Below are 15,770 nucleotides of genomic sequence, written 5' to 3'. Positions count from 1 at the left end.
AGTTGGGATTTTAATTTCGAGGATTTCAGTGCCGGAAACTGTAACTGATTAACTCGAGTTGTTTGACTGGAATTGCAAGCTGTTTTCAGGTGTCAAAGTAGCCCTGGTACAGTGGACTGTGACCGCATCAAGTTTGAAATACTAGGCATCAATCTTTAAATTAAGTTCTTGCAGTCATAAGTGCAAGGATCTCGGAAGGCCATGTTTTGTAAAGGTTGTATTGTAAATAAGTAATTCTTTGAAAGACTGATATATTTATTTATTTCCCTCCCCCTTTTTTTTACAAAATAACGAAAGAGTTTTTTAGCGCCAGCCAGCACGCTGAATGCTCTGCGCTGCTTGCCCATAGGAACTCTATGAAGCGCTAAAAAACTCGTGGTTTTGTAAAAGGGGGGATATTTATCTGGAATTTACTATAGTGCTAAAAACTGACAGGCAGAAATCAGTGGTTTACAAACTAAAATCAAGTAGGAAAAGGAAGTCCGTCATGTGCAAAGGACAGAAATTACATTCATACCAAGTTGCAAATTGGGGAACTGGTGAGCCTCACGCAACAGCCCAAAATCTGCTTAGGAAGCGTAGATTTGTTCAAAGAGCCAGATTTTCAAAAGGAACCTAAAGGTTTTGAATGATCCTTCCAAGCCTCAAGCACTTAAAAATTATAAGTCGCAACATTCTAGAGCTCAGCTTGTGATGTCATAATGCCTCGTTCCACCAATGCCTAAGCTCCGTCCTCATCTGCACAAGCCTCAAACCCTTTCAAATCCTAAGTAGCAACATTTTAGAGCTCAGCTTGTGATGTCATAATGCCTCGTTCCACCAATGCCTAAGCTCCATCCTCATCTGCCTCAAACCCTTTAAAATCCTAAGTAGCAACATTCTAGAGCTGAGATTGTGATGTCATAATGCCTCATTCCACCAATGCCTAAGCTCCGTCCTCATGTGCACAAGCCTCAAACACTTTAAAATCATAAGTGTTTGAGGTTTGTGTGGATAAGACTGAGCTTACAGGAATGGGACAGGGACAGCGACAAAACTTATGGGAACAGGATGGGGAAAAATTTGTCCCTGTATCATTCTCTATTAGGAGTCGCCACCCAGGAGAAAGATATTGGATTCATTGTGGAGAATGTGTAGAAATGTTCAGTCCAGCCTGCCACAGGTGGGGATAGGAATTATCTGAAAAGAAGGGCGATTTTATCTGTGCCTCTGGTTTGCCCCCAGTCATATAATCAGCGTTTCTAATATGTGGCTTTCATGGTTTAGCGCAGTTCAGCCTGAGAAGTGTCATGCTCATGTTTCTTCTCCTCTCTGTTCTTAGCTAGCCCTCTCGGGTCTGGTCGGGATTGTGTCCTGGAGACGGCCGTTTACACTGGTGGTAGGTGTCCCCCGCATTCCAGGGAGGTGGCAAGACGTGACTGGAGGGCCACCACCGCCTGTGTCCTGACCTTCTGTCTGTCTGTCTTTTAGATCACGTTCTTCACCCTGCTCTCTGCGCTCTCCGTCATGCTCAACTTGGTCGGCTCCATCCTGTCCTGCCAGACTGCTCAGCTGGTGAAATCCTATGAGACTTGCCAAAGGTTACAGAGCTATTCCCAGTCCAAGAGGTTTTACACAAATAGTTACCTGCAGGTCTGTCACCCTGATGGACATTTACTCTGCTAACCTAATTTGTGTGTGTTTGTATATATAGAGATAGATGAGAGAGAGAAACAACGCCGCACCCACACCCTGCTGGGTTTGTAACAGCAATGAGGCTGAGCCTGTTTTCCTGCATCTGCCCATTCCCTTCTGGGACATGTAGTTCCTGGCACTTAAGAAATTGGAACTACAAGTCCCAGCATGGAATGGGTGGAAGCCAGGCCTGGAAGTGCCTCTCGCTCCCATCTTGATGCCCCTGACCCAAGCTCCGTACAGGGGAGGTAAGTAGCTTTGTCGCATACTGAGGAGAATGGATTTGTGGTTGGCTGGTTCACAGCTCTGAGCGCTGATTGCCACATACAGTAACTCAGTAAAGATGTTCTGGGGTACCGCTGGGCTCCATTCCAACACGTCATATGGGTTCTGCCTAGTGCTGAGAGCGTGAGGGTGCAAGACGAAGGCTGAGCAGATAAACTGCACACCCTTAATGGAATAATCTGACACGGCAGGAGAGGTCGAGGGGCAGCTGATTCCAGGGACTTGAGCTGGTTTCAGAAATGGACACAGTTCCTTGCAGAAGTGTCTGATGAAGGCTTTTTTCCCCCTCACTGCCTTGTGTTGCACAGAATGGGCTGGACTGGATCCCCAAAGGGCAATCATGTTAACCAGCTGGGGCTTCTGTGTTAACCTGCAGGTGTGATGTGATGATGTCACATGCATGTGTGCACGGTATGATGTCACTGTGTAACATCTGTGCATATGCCCTCCCGATTCAGCTCCTGAGCTAGAAGATTTTCAAAACTCGGACAAAGCGCTGGGTTTTGAAAAGCTGTCTCGACAAATCCAGATGTCTGGTAACTCTAGGTTGGGATGTGTGTCTAGGCCTTTGCGTTGACCACCGACCCATGGCTGCATGCACAGAGAGGAATCCTCCCTCTGATGTTTTAAGGCAGAGTACAAGAGTGGTTTGTCATTACCTTCTCCTCCAGTGCTCCACTGTGTTGCTCTGCCCAACATGGGGCTGTGCAGCCTACAGCACCTGGTGTTCCCCAGTGGTCCCCCATCTAGGTACTAGTCAGGCCTGACCCTGCTTGGGTTTGGGATAAAAAAAACTTAAATATAGTTCCCAAACCAATAGAATTTGTTTATACCTTTCCGAGTGAAGACAGGCCCCGTAAGATTCCCATATCAGTGTGGGGAGTTTATTCCTTCAGTACCAGAAGGTCAGAGGAAGATCCTTTAGCCAATGATTAAGTATACATTTTTTTTTTTTTTTTTAACCAATGATATAAGCTTTGCACCAAAAAGACTTTTCTTCTCTTCCCCATGCCCCAGTGAGGGCAGATTTATTTAATGATCACTTTTAATGAGAAAGTCGGCACTTTGTGAACAGAGTGACCCTGCAGAAGCCCGTTGAGGGTGGCATCTGGAAACCCTGTACGTGGGGAGGGCACAAAGTTTGCCTTGGGGTGAAACCACACTAACTACCTCCCATACCTGACCCTGGCACCCAAATACACCAGTAGTAGAAGCTTTGTGGCTGTGCAGTGTGCGCTGTGTTACTGGACGGTTTTGTGCACGCTTGTGACTTTTGCTTCTGCCTTCCGCCTTCATCCTGGTCCTGGCTTTGAGGAGCGGGATTGGTGTTTCTGCTGCAAGACCCTGTTGGAGCAGCCCCTTCCGTCGTCCTGCAGCAACAAGGATGAGACCCTGATGATGTACCCGAACCCAGACTGTCGGGGTATCCGCACCATCCTGAAGGTAACAAAGGAGGGGATGGTCAGTGGGCTCAGAGGGAGCTGGAGGGGCCAGGGAGCAGGTAGCGGGAAGGGGAAAAGTGCAATGGGGGGGGGCCTCAGAGGGGGGCTTTGGCAGGGATCACAGGGAACGGCTTAAGATGTTAGTGAGCAGGGATATCAAAGGTGGAGGGTGGAGTTAGAAGGTTGGGTAGAATCAGTGAGCAGGACTATTAGGGTCAGGGCTAGAAATCCGGGAATGATACCTGTGGAATAGGGTTACCAGACTATGTCCGGGTTTTGAAAACCTGTGTCAGGCAGGGAGGAAGTCCGTGCGTGCGTGGCTGTGGACTTCCTGCCCAACAAGAGCAGGAGGCAGGGGGTGGGGCTAAGGCGGGCTCGGGGGTGGGGATAGGCGGAACTAGGGGGCCTGGGGGTGGGGATAGTCGGAACTAGGGGGCCTGGGGGCGGGGATAGATGCTTCTTGGCACTGATGCCATCTGCTCTCTATGTGTCCTAGGATCTTCTCTTCAGTGTCTGTGGTCTCACCATTCTCTCCACCATCATCTGCATCCTGTCTGCTGTCATCTGCTGCATTCATATCTTTTCCCAAGATGTTATCCATGTTGTAAGTGGGCCTCCGTCCCCCCCTCTTTCCCATTCTCCCAGTAGCCCTGCCCTCTCCCCCTCCCTTAAGGCTGAACTATCGGACCCCTGCCCCGTGCTGAGGACATGGCAGTTGTCGGTTCTGGGTCTGCCCCCATCGGAGCTGGAGTGGGCTGTGTGGCAGTTTTGGAGGGGATGAGAGGCTTGGGGACATTCTGGCATCTAAAGATGATGGGGCAACCGGCGGACATGTTTTTGGAGCAGATGTGATGATAGTTCTCCTTCAAGGATGCCCTGTTCATGCACACACCTCAGCCAGTGTCCTCATTTGCTTCTGTGTGGTCCAAAGACCATCGGTAACAGCCTTGTCAGCTGTCTGCCATCTTTTCACACTTTCTTCTTTACCTCTTTCAGCTGATTCCTCAGAGGTCCACCTCTGTCAACCTGGAGTGCCTGTCCCCTCAGGATGTCTTCCTGCAGAACCTGGTGGAGAGCGAGGAGTTTGTGCCTCCGGTGCCACCTCCTCCATATTACCCCCCAGAGTACACCTGCAGCTCGGAGACGGATGCTCAGAGGTGAGGAGATAACGCTGATGCCAAGGGGATGCAAGACACTTGGGACTAGATGGGCACTGGGGCAACTTCTCATTCTCCCTAGAGGATGATCACCAGGCTTAGCCCAAGGCTAAATGACCTCTAGCTGAGTCTACCCTTCCCACTTGCTCTCGGGCCCTTCTTTCTTCACTCCCTCCTCTTCCTTCTTCAGCCCCCTCGCTTTTCCCCCTCAGCTCCCACTCTTCTCCCCCCCCCCATACCAGCAGCTTCCAATTTTCACTCCCAGCCCCTTCTCTTTTTCCTCAGCCTCTGGTTTCTACTCCCAGCCCCCTTTCTTTCCCCTCAGTCTTCAGTTTTCACTCCTGGTCCTCCTCAGCCTCTGATTTCCAATCCCAGCCCCCTCTTTTCCCCTTCAGCTCCAGCAGGCAGCCTGTTTTAGCACTCATAGCCTCCCCCTCCCCTCATCTTCAGTGTCCTCTCTACCACTATGGCCTCTGAACCTCTGCAGTTTCAACCTCTACTGCGGTGTTCCTTTGTCCTCGGTTCCAGATCAGACTGATGCATATATATACTTCTCTAGTGTCTCTGCTAGGAGTCTAGGACCATGATGCCAGTGCCAAATCTGCCTGCTTTGCTCCTGTGCAGTCTTTGCTATGCTGTACCCAAGAGGACTCTACAATCAGAGAGTCACTTTCCGTCACACAGAGCCATGCATTAACCCCTTCCTGTTACTAGCATGGTGGCTACATGTGATGTCATTTACTGGGGATTGGGTGCTGGAGATGAGAGCTCATGAGAGGCAGGGCTGCCTGGAGGCGGAGGAAAAGTGCTAGCTTTCAGATTGCTGGCAGTAGCTCCGTAAACCGTGATCGGGGTGGGAGGGTAGGCACTCTCACTGGCTCTGACTCCTGAAAGTCAGTGACATCTGTTTCACACGGCGCTGTTGCTGCTGTTGTCGCCGGAACTGTGCTCCCGTAGGTGGGCATCTACTTTGCCTAATGCTAGAGCAGGCCCTGGGGGTTACCAGGGCATCAGCCACAGACTGAACCTATCCTGACACTGCCCCGGTAGATCTGTAGGGATTTGCATCCCTGTGTAACTTGGAGAAATTGGAAGCACGAGATCCTAGATGCACTGAGGGCAAGACCAGCCACTGACTCAATTTGACCCTTATCACGTGAAGCTATCTGATAACTTGACATTGTCATGTGGAAAGCCAATGTGTCATGCAGGGAAGAAGAGTGTCTATGTGTAGCAGAGCTTGACTCCACTTCTCCTGACTATTAGCACCTGACACTGGAACATCTTCCAGTGATGCTTATGTGAGTATGAACCCGATTGAGGTCTGGTACTACAGATCAGAGCTCCGAAGTGGGCAGGGGGGGGAAGACCTTTGGTGCGTTCCCTAGACATTGCCCAGAGATCCAGAAGCAAAAAGGGATGGGGTAGGGAAAAAAACTAAAACTTCAGGTATCTGGCAAAATTTCTGGCTAAAGAGATACTGGCTGATGCTTCAAATCTTTCCTTTGACAGCATCACTTATAATGGATCCATGGATAGCCCCGTTCCTTTGTATCCCACGGACTACCCACCATCTTATGAAACCGTCATGGGACTCCGGGGAGACAGTCAGGTAAGGAATGGAGCTAAGGAGGCACAAATCAGGAGCATAACTACCATCGAGCAAGCCTGGCAAAAATACCAGGGCTGCCCAGTGGTAGGGGACCACCTGTTGTCCAGCATCTCCCCCCCTACCTCTCCTTGTTCTGGGTCTGGTGTCTGCCTCCCCCACTTCCCGCAAACTCATAGCAGTAGTGATATAAATGGGGAAAGCCTCTGCTTATTCTGAGGATAAGCAGAATCAAATCTGTTTTATTACTTGGGATCTAGGTAGGTGCTCAGGACCTGGGTTAGCCACTGTTGGAAACGGGATACTGGGCATGATGGACCCTTCGGTCTGTCCCAGTATGGCAACTCTTATGTTCTTATGTGAGCCCAGTATAGGACAGTCGAGCCATTATGACATCACTGATGAGGTTGGCACTTAGGCATTATGACATCACAATCTCAGCTCTGGAATGTTACTACTCTTTGGGTTTCTGCCAGGTACTTGGGACCTGGGTTGGCCATTGCTAGAAACAGGATACTGGGCATGATGGACCCTTCGGTCTGTCCCAGTATGGCAACTCTTATGTTCTTATGTGAGCCCAGTATAGGACAATCGAGCCATTGTGACATCACTGATGAGGTTGGCTCTTAGGCATTATGACATCACAATCTCGGCTCTGGAATGTTACTACTCTTTGGGTTTCTGCCAGGTACTTGGGACCTGGGTTGGCCATTGCTAGAAACAGGATACTGGGCATGATGGACCCTTCGGTCTGTCCCAGTATGGCAACTCTTATGTTCTTATGTGAGCCCAGTATAGGACAATCGAGCCATTGTGACATCACTGATGAGGTTGGCTCTTAGGCATTATGACATCACAATCTCGGCTCTGGAATGTTACTACTCTTTGGGTTTCTGCCAGGTACTTGGGACCTGGGTTGGCCATTGCTAGAAACAGGATACTGGGCATGATGGACCCTTCGGTCTGTATGGCAGTTCTTATCTTCTGAAGTTACATCAGAGGTGGTGGGACAGGAAAGGTCTTGGTGGAGCTGGCCAGAGGTTACCAGTTTACACCGAGATTAGCTTCCGAGGGACCTGCATGCCATTTTTGTATATATTTGGTGTGGGAATGCAGATTGTCATTAATCTATTTCCTTTCAGGCAACGTTGTTCGACCCTCATGTTAATGAAATGCCTCACACAGGCGCCCGTAACAGGATCAACTCAGCTGCACTAAGTGTTGAAGGTAAGAAGATCTCTCACCCCGCTGGAGAGCGAGATTTAACGTCAGGCTCGTGCGATGATCCGGACAGTGGATTTCCGACAATCTGATGCCGCGTTGTGGTATTTGTGACGACACTTGTGTCAAGCGGTTCTCTGGTGATGTGATTCTTGTGTGCTCCAGTGTCTTAACGGTGACTCTTTCTAAATTGCAGCGTCCATGGACAGTGGATCCCTGGTGATGTCGGAGATTATCGACATGCCCAATGACAGCAGCCCCTCGGAGGACTCCTGTCTGCTGGAATTACAGGGTTCAATGAAATCTGTGGATTATGTGCTCTTCCGCTCCATTCAGCGGAGTCGGGCAGACTACTGCCTGAGCGTGGACTGCGTGCAATGTGGTCACCACCTGCAGAGCCCCACCCTGGGCCTTCAAGGACCTTTCGAAGAGTGCCCACGCCCCAGGGTTAGGAGCGAACGGTCGTATTCCTGCTCAACTCCTAGCGCGTGCTGCGAAAATCTTCCCGAGACTGGGGGCGCCATGACCCACAGCTGTAACAGACTAGAAGCTATTGGGCGGTCTTTGGGACCCTGCCTCCCAGAGGTTCGGGTGAAAGGGAAAATAGCCATACTTGGACAAGGGACAGTGAGTTCTTCGCATCAAGCCTCAGAGCGCTCCCAGAGACGGTGCAGTGAAAGCTCACATCTCCAGACCCCCAGCAGGGGGCGCTCTCTTCAGCCACTGGCTAGATCACACAGCGACCCAGCTATTTCCCTTTCCAATGGTACTGGTGAGTAAAACTGTCATTCCAGTTGGATTCTCTCTTGGTTACTTCTTAGATTAATTTCTTGCAATTTCTGGGGTGTATTAGCCCCTTTTTTTTTTTTGTTTCCACACTGAAGTTGTATTAGTTATTTTCTGCCGATATTTTGACAATAATTTTAAGCCACATTGAACTCAAGCAGATGAATGTGGGAAACGAGTGTCATAGGGAAGGAAAGATAGTGGAAAAGTGAGAGGACCAGAGAGATACATTGTGCTGGGCCAGAGAGAATCAGAAACCGTAACTTCTGAAGAGACAGAGAACAAGGGATGAATGCCAGCTAAGTTCTGTTTCATTTAACATCGGTTAATGTGTGCGATTGCAATTAACAAGTGTGAACCACAAAGTATAGAAAGAGCACTGTATTGTGTTTGTGTTTGAAATGAATGCATGTATCCGGGGGAAAATGTAACAAGTTGATTGTATAAGAAAGCTTTTCCAAAGTTTTCCTGATTTCTCCAGCATCCTCGTCACAGGATCTGGCAGGTGTAGGGTTCTCAGATTTGGTAAGTCAAAAAAGAGGATGCCAGACCCCGCCCCCCTCAACCTGCCCATTCTCCGCCCCACCCCTGCCTCATCAAAATAGCCTTACTGGGACCATTTAACCAATGGTCCATTTAACCTAATATCCTGTCTTCATGGAGGCCAATCCAAGTCACGAGTGCCTGGCAAAAACTCAATTAGTAGCAGCATTCCAGGCTACCGATCCAGGGCAAGCAGTGGCTAAGTCCATAGTCTGTCTCGACAGCAGACTATAGACTTTTCCTCCTGGAACGTGTCCAAACCTTTTTTAAAAAAATGGCTACATTAACCGCTCTTACCACATCCTCTGGCAACGCATTCCAGAGCTTAACGATTCTCTGAGTGAAAAAATATTTCCTCCGATTGGTTTTAAAAGTATTTCCTTGTAACTTCATCGAGTGTCGTCCCCCCCTAGTCGTAAATCTTGAAGCAGCAAAAAATCGATCCACTTGTACCTGTTCTACACCACTTCCTCTAGTTTTACCTCTAAACCGCTCCCCCCTCCCCACCCCAGCACAGCCTCTCTCTCTAGCCCCACACCTGGGCCACCCCGGAGTCACAGATTGCTTTTTAGGTCTCCCCCTGTCATCACATACGTCCTCCGGTGCTGCTATTTAAAACCTTTGGGCAGCCAGCAGCGTTAACGAATGATCCTGCTGCCGTCGGCCTGCCCCAGAAGCCTTCACTCTGCAGCACTTCCTGTTCCCATATAGGCGGGTGAAGCAGAGCGAAGGCTTCCGGGGCAGGCCGACAGCAGCAGGATCACTCGCTAATGCTGCTGGCTGCCCAGAGTTTTGAAATTGCAGCCCTAGAGGGGGTTACATAGGAGACTCACGAGAGCCGTCCCCAACTCCAAGGTGGGGGCTGGACTGGAGAGATTGAGTCCAAAACCCAGACAAACTCCCTACAATCCAGACACCCGGACATGTCCACATCAATCCGGGCATGGTATCGCTAGGCTTGTGGCTTTCGGAGAGGAGGGGGAAGGCTCCAGTGGGTGATTTATTTTTCAGATTTATAACCCCCCTTACAACTAAGCAGCTGACAATTTAAAACATACATAATAGTTAAAACAACATGAAACACCCATTGCACAGGTAATATTTACAAGAAGCAGCCCTTATAGGCAAGATGCTCCATCAGATCCTTAAAAAAATGCCTTTACAAGCAAATATGTTTTCAGCTGCTTTTTAAACTGCTAGAAAGAATTGCAACCGTGCCGGTATTCAGGGAGAGTGTTCCACAATTTGGGGCTTAGTATTGAGAGACAACCATGGCGGGTCACAGCAAATCTGACATCGCTACCCTTCTCTCCTCATTTACTCTCAACGCATGTCTTGCTGTATAGAATTGAATGGCATTCTTTAGAAAAGCTGGAGCCACACAATTTATTTATTTAAAAAAATAAAAAATAAAAAAAGTGTAAACCACTTACAACAGGGGTGTCCAATGTCGGTCCTCGAGGGCCGCAATCCAGTCGGGTTTTCAGGATTTCCCCAATGAATATGCATGAGATCTATTAGCATACAATGAAAGCAGTGCATGCAAATAGACCTCATGTATATTCATTGGGGAAATCCTGAAAATCCGACTGGACTGAGGCCCTCGAGGACCGACATTGGACACCCCTGACTTACAATCAAAGCGATATACAAAACAACATACATATTATTAAGACACACCAAATATCCATAAAATAGACAAAATATTTATTTTTTTATTCAATTTTCTATACTGTTCTCCCAGGGGAGCTCAGAACGGTTTCCATGAATTTATTCAGGTACTCCAGCATTTTTCCCTCTCTGTCCTGGGGGGCTCACAATCTACCTAATGTACCTGGGGCAATGGGGGGGATTAAGTGACTTGCCCAGGGTCACAAGGAGCAGCGGGGGTTTGAACCCACAACCTCAGGGTGACGAGGCTGTAGCTTTAACCACTGCACCACTCTGGAAATCAAAATGTAGCAAAAATGAGCCAAGTAAAGGTCAATGAAGCCATTGTGACATCACTGATGAGGTTGGCTCTTATTGGTGGAATGAGGCATTATGATGTCACAATATCAGCTCTGGTTACCAGAGGCTGAAACTTTTCACAATCTATCTAATGTACCTGGGGCAATGGGGGGGATTAAGTGACTTGCCCAGGGTCACAAGGAGCAGCGGGGGTGTGAACCCACAACCTCCAGGGTGCTGAGGCTGGAGCTTTAACCACTGCACTACACACTCCCCATTTACATTTCATAGTTGTCAAGCTGGAGTTCTCACTGCATCCACTACGTCATCCCATAGGTCAGTGTTCCATCTGTACGTATGGCATAAAGGCATCGACAAAGACTACGAGCTCTGATAGATTAAGCGTAATACTTTGTAGTTCACATGGAATGGCACTGGCAACCCAGTGCAGCTTTTTTGTTTTTATCATGGGTGTCGCATGGGGTTAATGTTCTGTCTCCCCTTCCAGATGAATTCAGGGATCCTCTATACAGCAAAGTTCTTCGTAATGAAGTATCCACTTCCTCCGGAGATCCAGGTGAGGATTTATAGGTTCTAAAGAAACAGCCAAATGCAGCACCAGTAAATCTGAGCTTCAGAAAGTTCCTTGAGAAGACTCAGATGTTATCCGTCAGGTCCTGGAGCCTCATGTAGTCTGCGCACACGTAACGCCCACTTGTTTGCCTTCCCGTCCCTAAAGTGCTGCATCTACAAGAGATTCCTCGACAGATCCCTGGCGTTCCAGGCATGCAAATGGAACAAATGTCTATCCACTCTCATCTCTAATTCTCCCTCCTACCAAACTTTCAGGAAGTCAATCAAAACTTATCTCTTTGACAAATATCTCTGACTCCCGCCCTCCTTGTAACTCTACTTTTAACTATGCCTTGTACCTCCCACCTACCTGCCTTCTCCCTACCTGCACCTCCCACCTACCTGCACCTGACTTCCTAAGCCACGCCAATTGACTTGTTTATAACCTCTCTATCTCCTTCTTGCCTGCTCCCGACTCGCTAAGTTATATTGATTGATTGACTTATTTGTAAATTTCGCTGTAGATGTACAGTCTCTTGTCATGTAAACCGCTTTGAACTATTCTGGTACTGCGGTATACAAAAATAAAGTTATTATTATTAATTATTATTATTATCTGACAGGTCCTAGAACCACAATTTTTGTATACAAGGTGCCGTAACTGCTTAGCTTGCATAGATGTTATCTGATAGGTCCAGAAACCTGGTTCAGAGTAATAACTACCAGGATCTGTGCATATGATGTAGAATCTCTGTATAACTCGCTTTGCTCTGATCTCTCTGGCAGTGTTGTGCTCAGAGGTCTGCCTCCTCCGTGGCTCCCAGTGTGACTCCCCGCAGCTATTTAGGGCCATGTCTTTTGGACGGAACAAGTTCCAGGTGACCAAGCGAGTGGTGCAGAGGCTGTCGCGAAGCGGGACCCGCTCCCTGGGGGACCTCAAGGTGTGCCGAAACACCAGAGTCCTGGTGGCCAGGATCCTCCAGAGGTCCAAACGCAACCTCACCCTGGGACTAGAACAGGCCGGGAACCAGAAGCAGGTAAGAGACCAAACGCCTAGTTCTGATGTAGGAATGACAAGTTTCTCTGGCTTATGCTTGTGTGACGAATCGATAATTTCGATCTGACTGTACTTTTCATTCTTATATACTACCGTTCCACATTACTGGGATTAACTTTGTAATATTGTCTATAGTGGGATACCCAAATCGGCCTTAAGAAAGATATAGATTTTAACAAAAGTTTTCAAGTTTTATTAAAAATTTCATATTCCGCTTATCGAATTTGGAGTACAAGAAAAGTTACACTAAAAATAAAATCTGGGGGACACGAATGATATAACGAATTAACAAACTGGTACACTAGGAAAGAGGGGTAGAACTACATAACCTATAGAAAAGAGAGACAATAAAGCAGGGATGTCCAACCTGCGGCCCAGTGAAGTATTTTGTGCGGCCCCGGTCGAGGGCGATGCAGTGTTTTCCTCTGCTGCCCCCGGTTGTTTATCGTCTTGCCAGCTCCCTCCTCTGTCTTCCTGCAGCGTTTGCACGGCCCCAGGAACATTTTTTTGGGCCAATGCGGCCCAAAAGGTTGGACATCCCTGCAATAAAGGGAAGAACAATTGGATGGGACCCTTCTGTAACACAACGATGTGTTTGCTTTTTCGTCTACATAAATCGGCCCGCATCATATTTTCTTTGAAAAGCCATAATTGGCTTCCAGTAGAGTTCCGCATAAAATTTAAGATCCTACTTCTCACAGTCTGAGCATTTTGTTTGGGAACTCCACACTACCTGTCTTTTCTTACGATCCCTTATGCGGCCGTTATGTATACTGAGATCACTAGATGACCCTACTGCATGTTCCTTCCCGGCCCTATGGAAGCTATATGTGAATTTATTAGACCCAGAGCTTTCTACTTCACTGCTCTGTCTTTGTGGAACCGTCTACCAAAAATGAATTATCTCTGAAACAGCTTAAAAGAGCTGTTAAGACCTGGCTTTTTTTTTATCAGGCCTATGGAACTTCGGCTTAGAGCCTTGAGTTAATCTTTTGCTACACTACACGTCATCGACTGATTATCAGGATCTTCCTGGTCCAGATGATTGAATACTTTCTGTGTAAGCTGTAGATCCTTTTCTCCCCCATTTTACTGGTTCATAAACCGCTTTGTCCTACATCAGGCTTGGCCTTTGACCTAAGGCACTGGTCTTTGACCTAACGGCCGCCGCGTGAGCAGACTGCTGGGCACGATGCACAGCTGGTCTGACCCAGCAGTGGCAATTCTTATGTTCAACCTATGGCCCATGGGCAAAAATCTGGTCCACTAAGTGCTTTTTTGCTGACCCCTGGAAGCTTGATCATTCTTGTAGTGCTTAGAGAATGACATGGGGGAAAAAAATCTGTCCCCGTCACCAGACCACCATCCCCTTCACCGCCCCATCCCCGCAGCACCCACCCTTCCCTCTCGCCACCTCGCCGCTCTTCAGCGGCCTGAAAATCTCCCTCCCTCCCCCTTACCTTCGCGGCGTAAAGAAACTTAAGGGAGGGAAGGCGCGCAGTCCCTTCCCTCCGGCCAAATCTATCTCCCTCTCCCTTACCTTCCCGGTGCTTTAGAAAAGAAACTGAAGCCGGCAAAGTCTGCCTGTGCCGCCCTGCAGTCGCGTGTGTGTGGGCGGAAGCTTCTTCTCTGACGCAACCAGAAGCTTCTGCCCACACACGCGCGACTGCAGGGCGGCACAGGCAGGCTTCGCCGGCTTCAGTTTCTTTTCTAAAGCGCCGCGAAGGTAAGAGGGAGATAGATTTGGCCGGAGGTAGGTGACCGCGCGCCTTCCCTCCCTTAACTGCGGGAACAAAGCCATTCCCCACTCCACGGGGTGGTGGATGGCCTTGTCCCCGTGCCCGCCGTGAGCACTTCCCCCCCCCCCCCACCGTTTCGGTGGGTTACCCGCGGGTAAATGCCATTCTCTAATAGTGCTCACTGCTTACAGCAGGATTTCTGCTCCCCACCATGACTCGGTTCTTTGTAAGCTTGAGTCATGTGGTGCCAGTTCAGACTGATCTTGCAGTCTGAGTCTTTGTGAAACTTGAAACCACAAAATCAACCTGAACTTCCGGCACCATGAGGCACAAGTTTGCAGAGAGCCATGTGGTAGTAAGAATCCCACTGTTTCTTCTGCAGCTAAAGCCAAGTGAGGGGGGGGGAAAGAGACTGAGGGAGGGGACATGATGGAGAGCAAGAGAGACTGTGTGAAGGCTCAGGGCATACATAAGAAAGAGAGTGTAGGGCTGGGGAGGGGAGCAGTGCACTGTATTTAGTCACTGTTTGATAAGGCATGTGGCAAAAATCCAACAGTGAATGTTTTGGTCCTCGGAATGTTACAAAGTACAAAATGTGGCCCCTGATAGAAAAAGGTTGGGTCAGGCCTGTGCTAGACGTTAGCAAAAGTGGTATGGAAAGTTTGAAATCAATAAATCTGGCTAATTCTTATGCTCGCCCTCAAAAACTGCCGTTTTATAGTGAAAGACTGACCTGAGCAGACATCACGTGGCAGTGCTGGAGGTCCTGAATGTTTCTGTGGTTGGGAGGATCTTGAGGAGATGTTATGGTGTAGTGATAGGGGACCCGTGGGGAGGGCTAGCTGCCATTTGGGGCTGTGATTCTTCTTTTCCTGCCTCCGAGTGTCTGTACGATTGGCTTTCTTCCACTTTTTACTCTCCCTTTTCTGGTTGTAGGTCCCAGGAGGACCCTGGCAGATAGGCCACCTCCCAACTCGAGAGGGAATCCACCTAAGGAGCTGCGGCGACCTCAGCTCCACTTCGCCCCTGCGGCGGCTCCTGTCCGGTAGGAGACTGGAACGCACAAGACCCCATAGCCTCAGCTTGGTTTACAAGGAGAACGTTCTCTGAGCCAAGATTGAAGCTGCAGCTTTCTCCAGCACCTCAGGGGCCTTCCACTGAAGCACTTTCATCAGGAATCCTCCAGGAGGAGAAAGGCCCAGAGAGGGAGAAACGACTTTAAAATTATTCAGGCTTCGCTCAGGACAACTGCTGGGGCCACAGACCTTTTGCGGATGGACAGAATGACATAGCCACCATAGCAGAGAAAGACGGAACATGACAATACATTTGCTTGATCACCAACTGTGCTGGAAATTTGTGATTCTGTATGGTTATTAGAGCATTGGTTCTCACTCCATGAGGAGACCTGCGCTCTCCTCATGCCTTCTTCCTCAAACATTTCCTGGAACTGTGCTTCCCTCACACCCTCTTCCTAGGACTCTCGCCGTAAGACTTTTCTTTCAGGTCTCCTCACACACTCCTCCTAGCACTCTCTCCATAAGACTCATGTCTCTTCACACACTCCTCCTAGTACTCTCTCCGTAAGACTTTTCCTTCACGTCTCCTCACACACTCCTCCTAGCACTCTCTCCGTAAGACTTTTCCTTCACGTCTCTTCACACACTCCTCCTAGCACTCTCTCCGTAAGACTTTTCCTTCACGTCTCCTCACACACTCCTCCTAGCACTCTCT

General features: G+C 48.8%; 1 protein-coding gene across 5 annotated transcripts in view; it reads left to right on the top strand.

Moving 5' to 3' along the window:
* LOC117350234 (dual specificity protein kinase CLK2) overlaps positions 1-15,644 on the top strand; it is an 82,779-nt gene extending 67,135 nt beyond the window's left edge. For 3 of the 5 annotated variants that reach the window (XM_033924377.1, XM_033924381.1, XM_033924378.1), the window contains 11 exons: positions 1,322-1,378; positions 1,471-1,632; positions 3,274-3,402; positions 3,898-4,005; positions 4,398-4,558; positions 6,071-6,170; positions 7,310-7,394; positions 7,585-8,160; positions 11,176-11,244; positions 12,027-12,277; positions 14,973-15,644. In XM_033924377.1, the coding sequence (XP_033780268.1) occupies positions 1,322-1,378; positions 1,471-1,632; positions 3,274-3,402; positions 3,898-4,005; positions 4,398-4,558; positions 6,071-6,170; positions 7,310-7,394; positions 7,585-8,160; positions 11,176-11,244; positions 12,027-12,277; positions 14,973-15,146 (1,872 nt within the window). In that variant the 3' untranslated portion in view covers positions 15,147-15,644. The remainder of the gene's footprint in view (positions 1-1,321; positions 1,379-1,470; positions 1,633-3,273; positions 3,403-3,897; positions 4,006-4,397; positions 4,559-6,070; positions 6,171-7,309; positions 7,395-7,584; positions 8,161-11,175; positions 11,245-12,026; positions 12,278-14,972) is intronic. The other 2 variants (XM_033924379.1, XM_033924380.1) reach the window with 2 other exon arrangements.
* Positions 15,645-15,770: the final 126 nt, after the last annotated feature.

Source organism: Geotrypetes seraphini, chromosome 16, assembly GCF_902459505.1.
Source record: "Geotrypetes seraphini chromosome 16, aGeoSer1.1, whole genome shotgun sequence".
NCBI lineage: Eukaryota > Metazoa > Chordata > Amphibia > Gymnophiona > Dermophiidae > Geotrypetes > Geotrypetes seraphini.
This window is presented reverse-complemented; position numbering and strand designations above follow the sequence as displayed.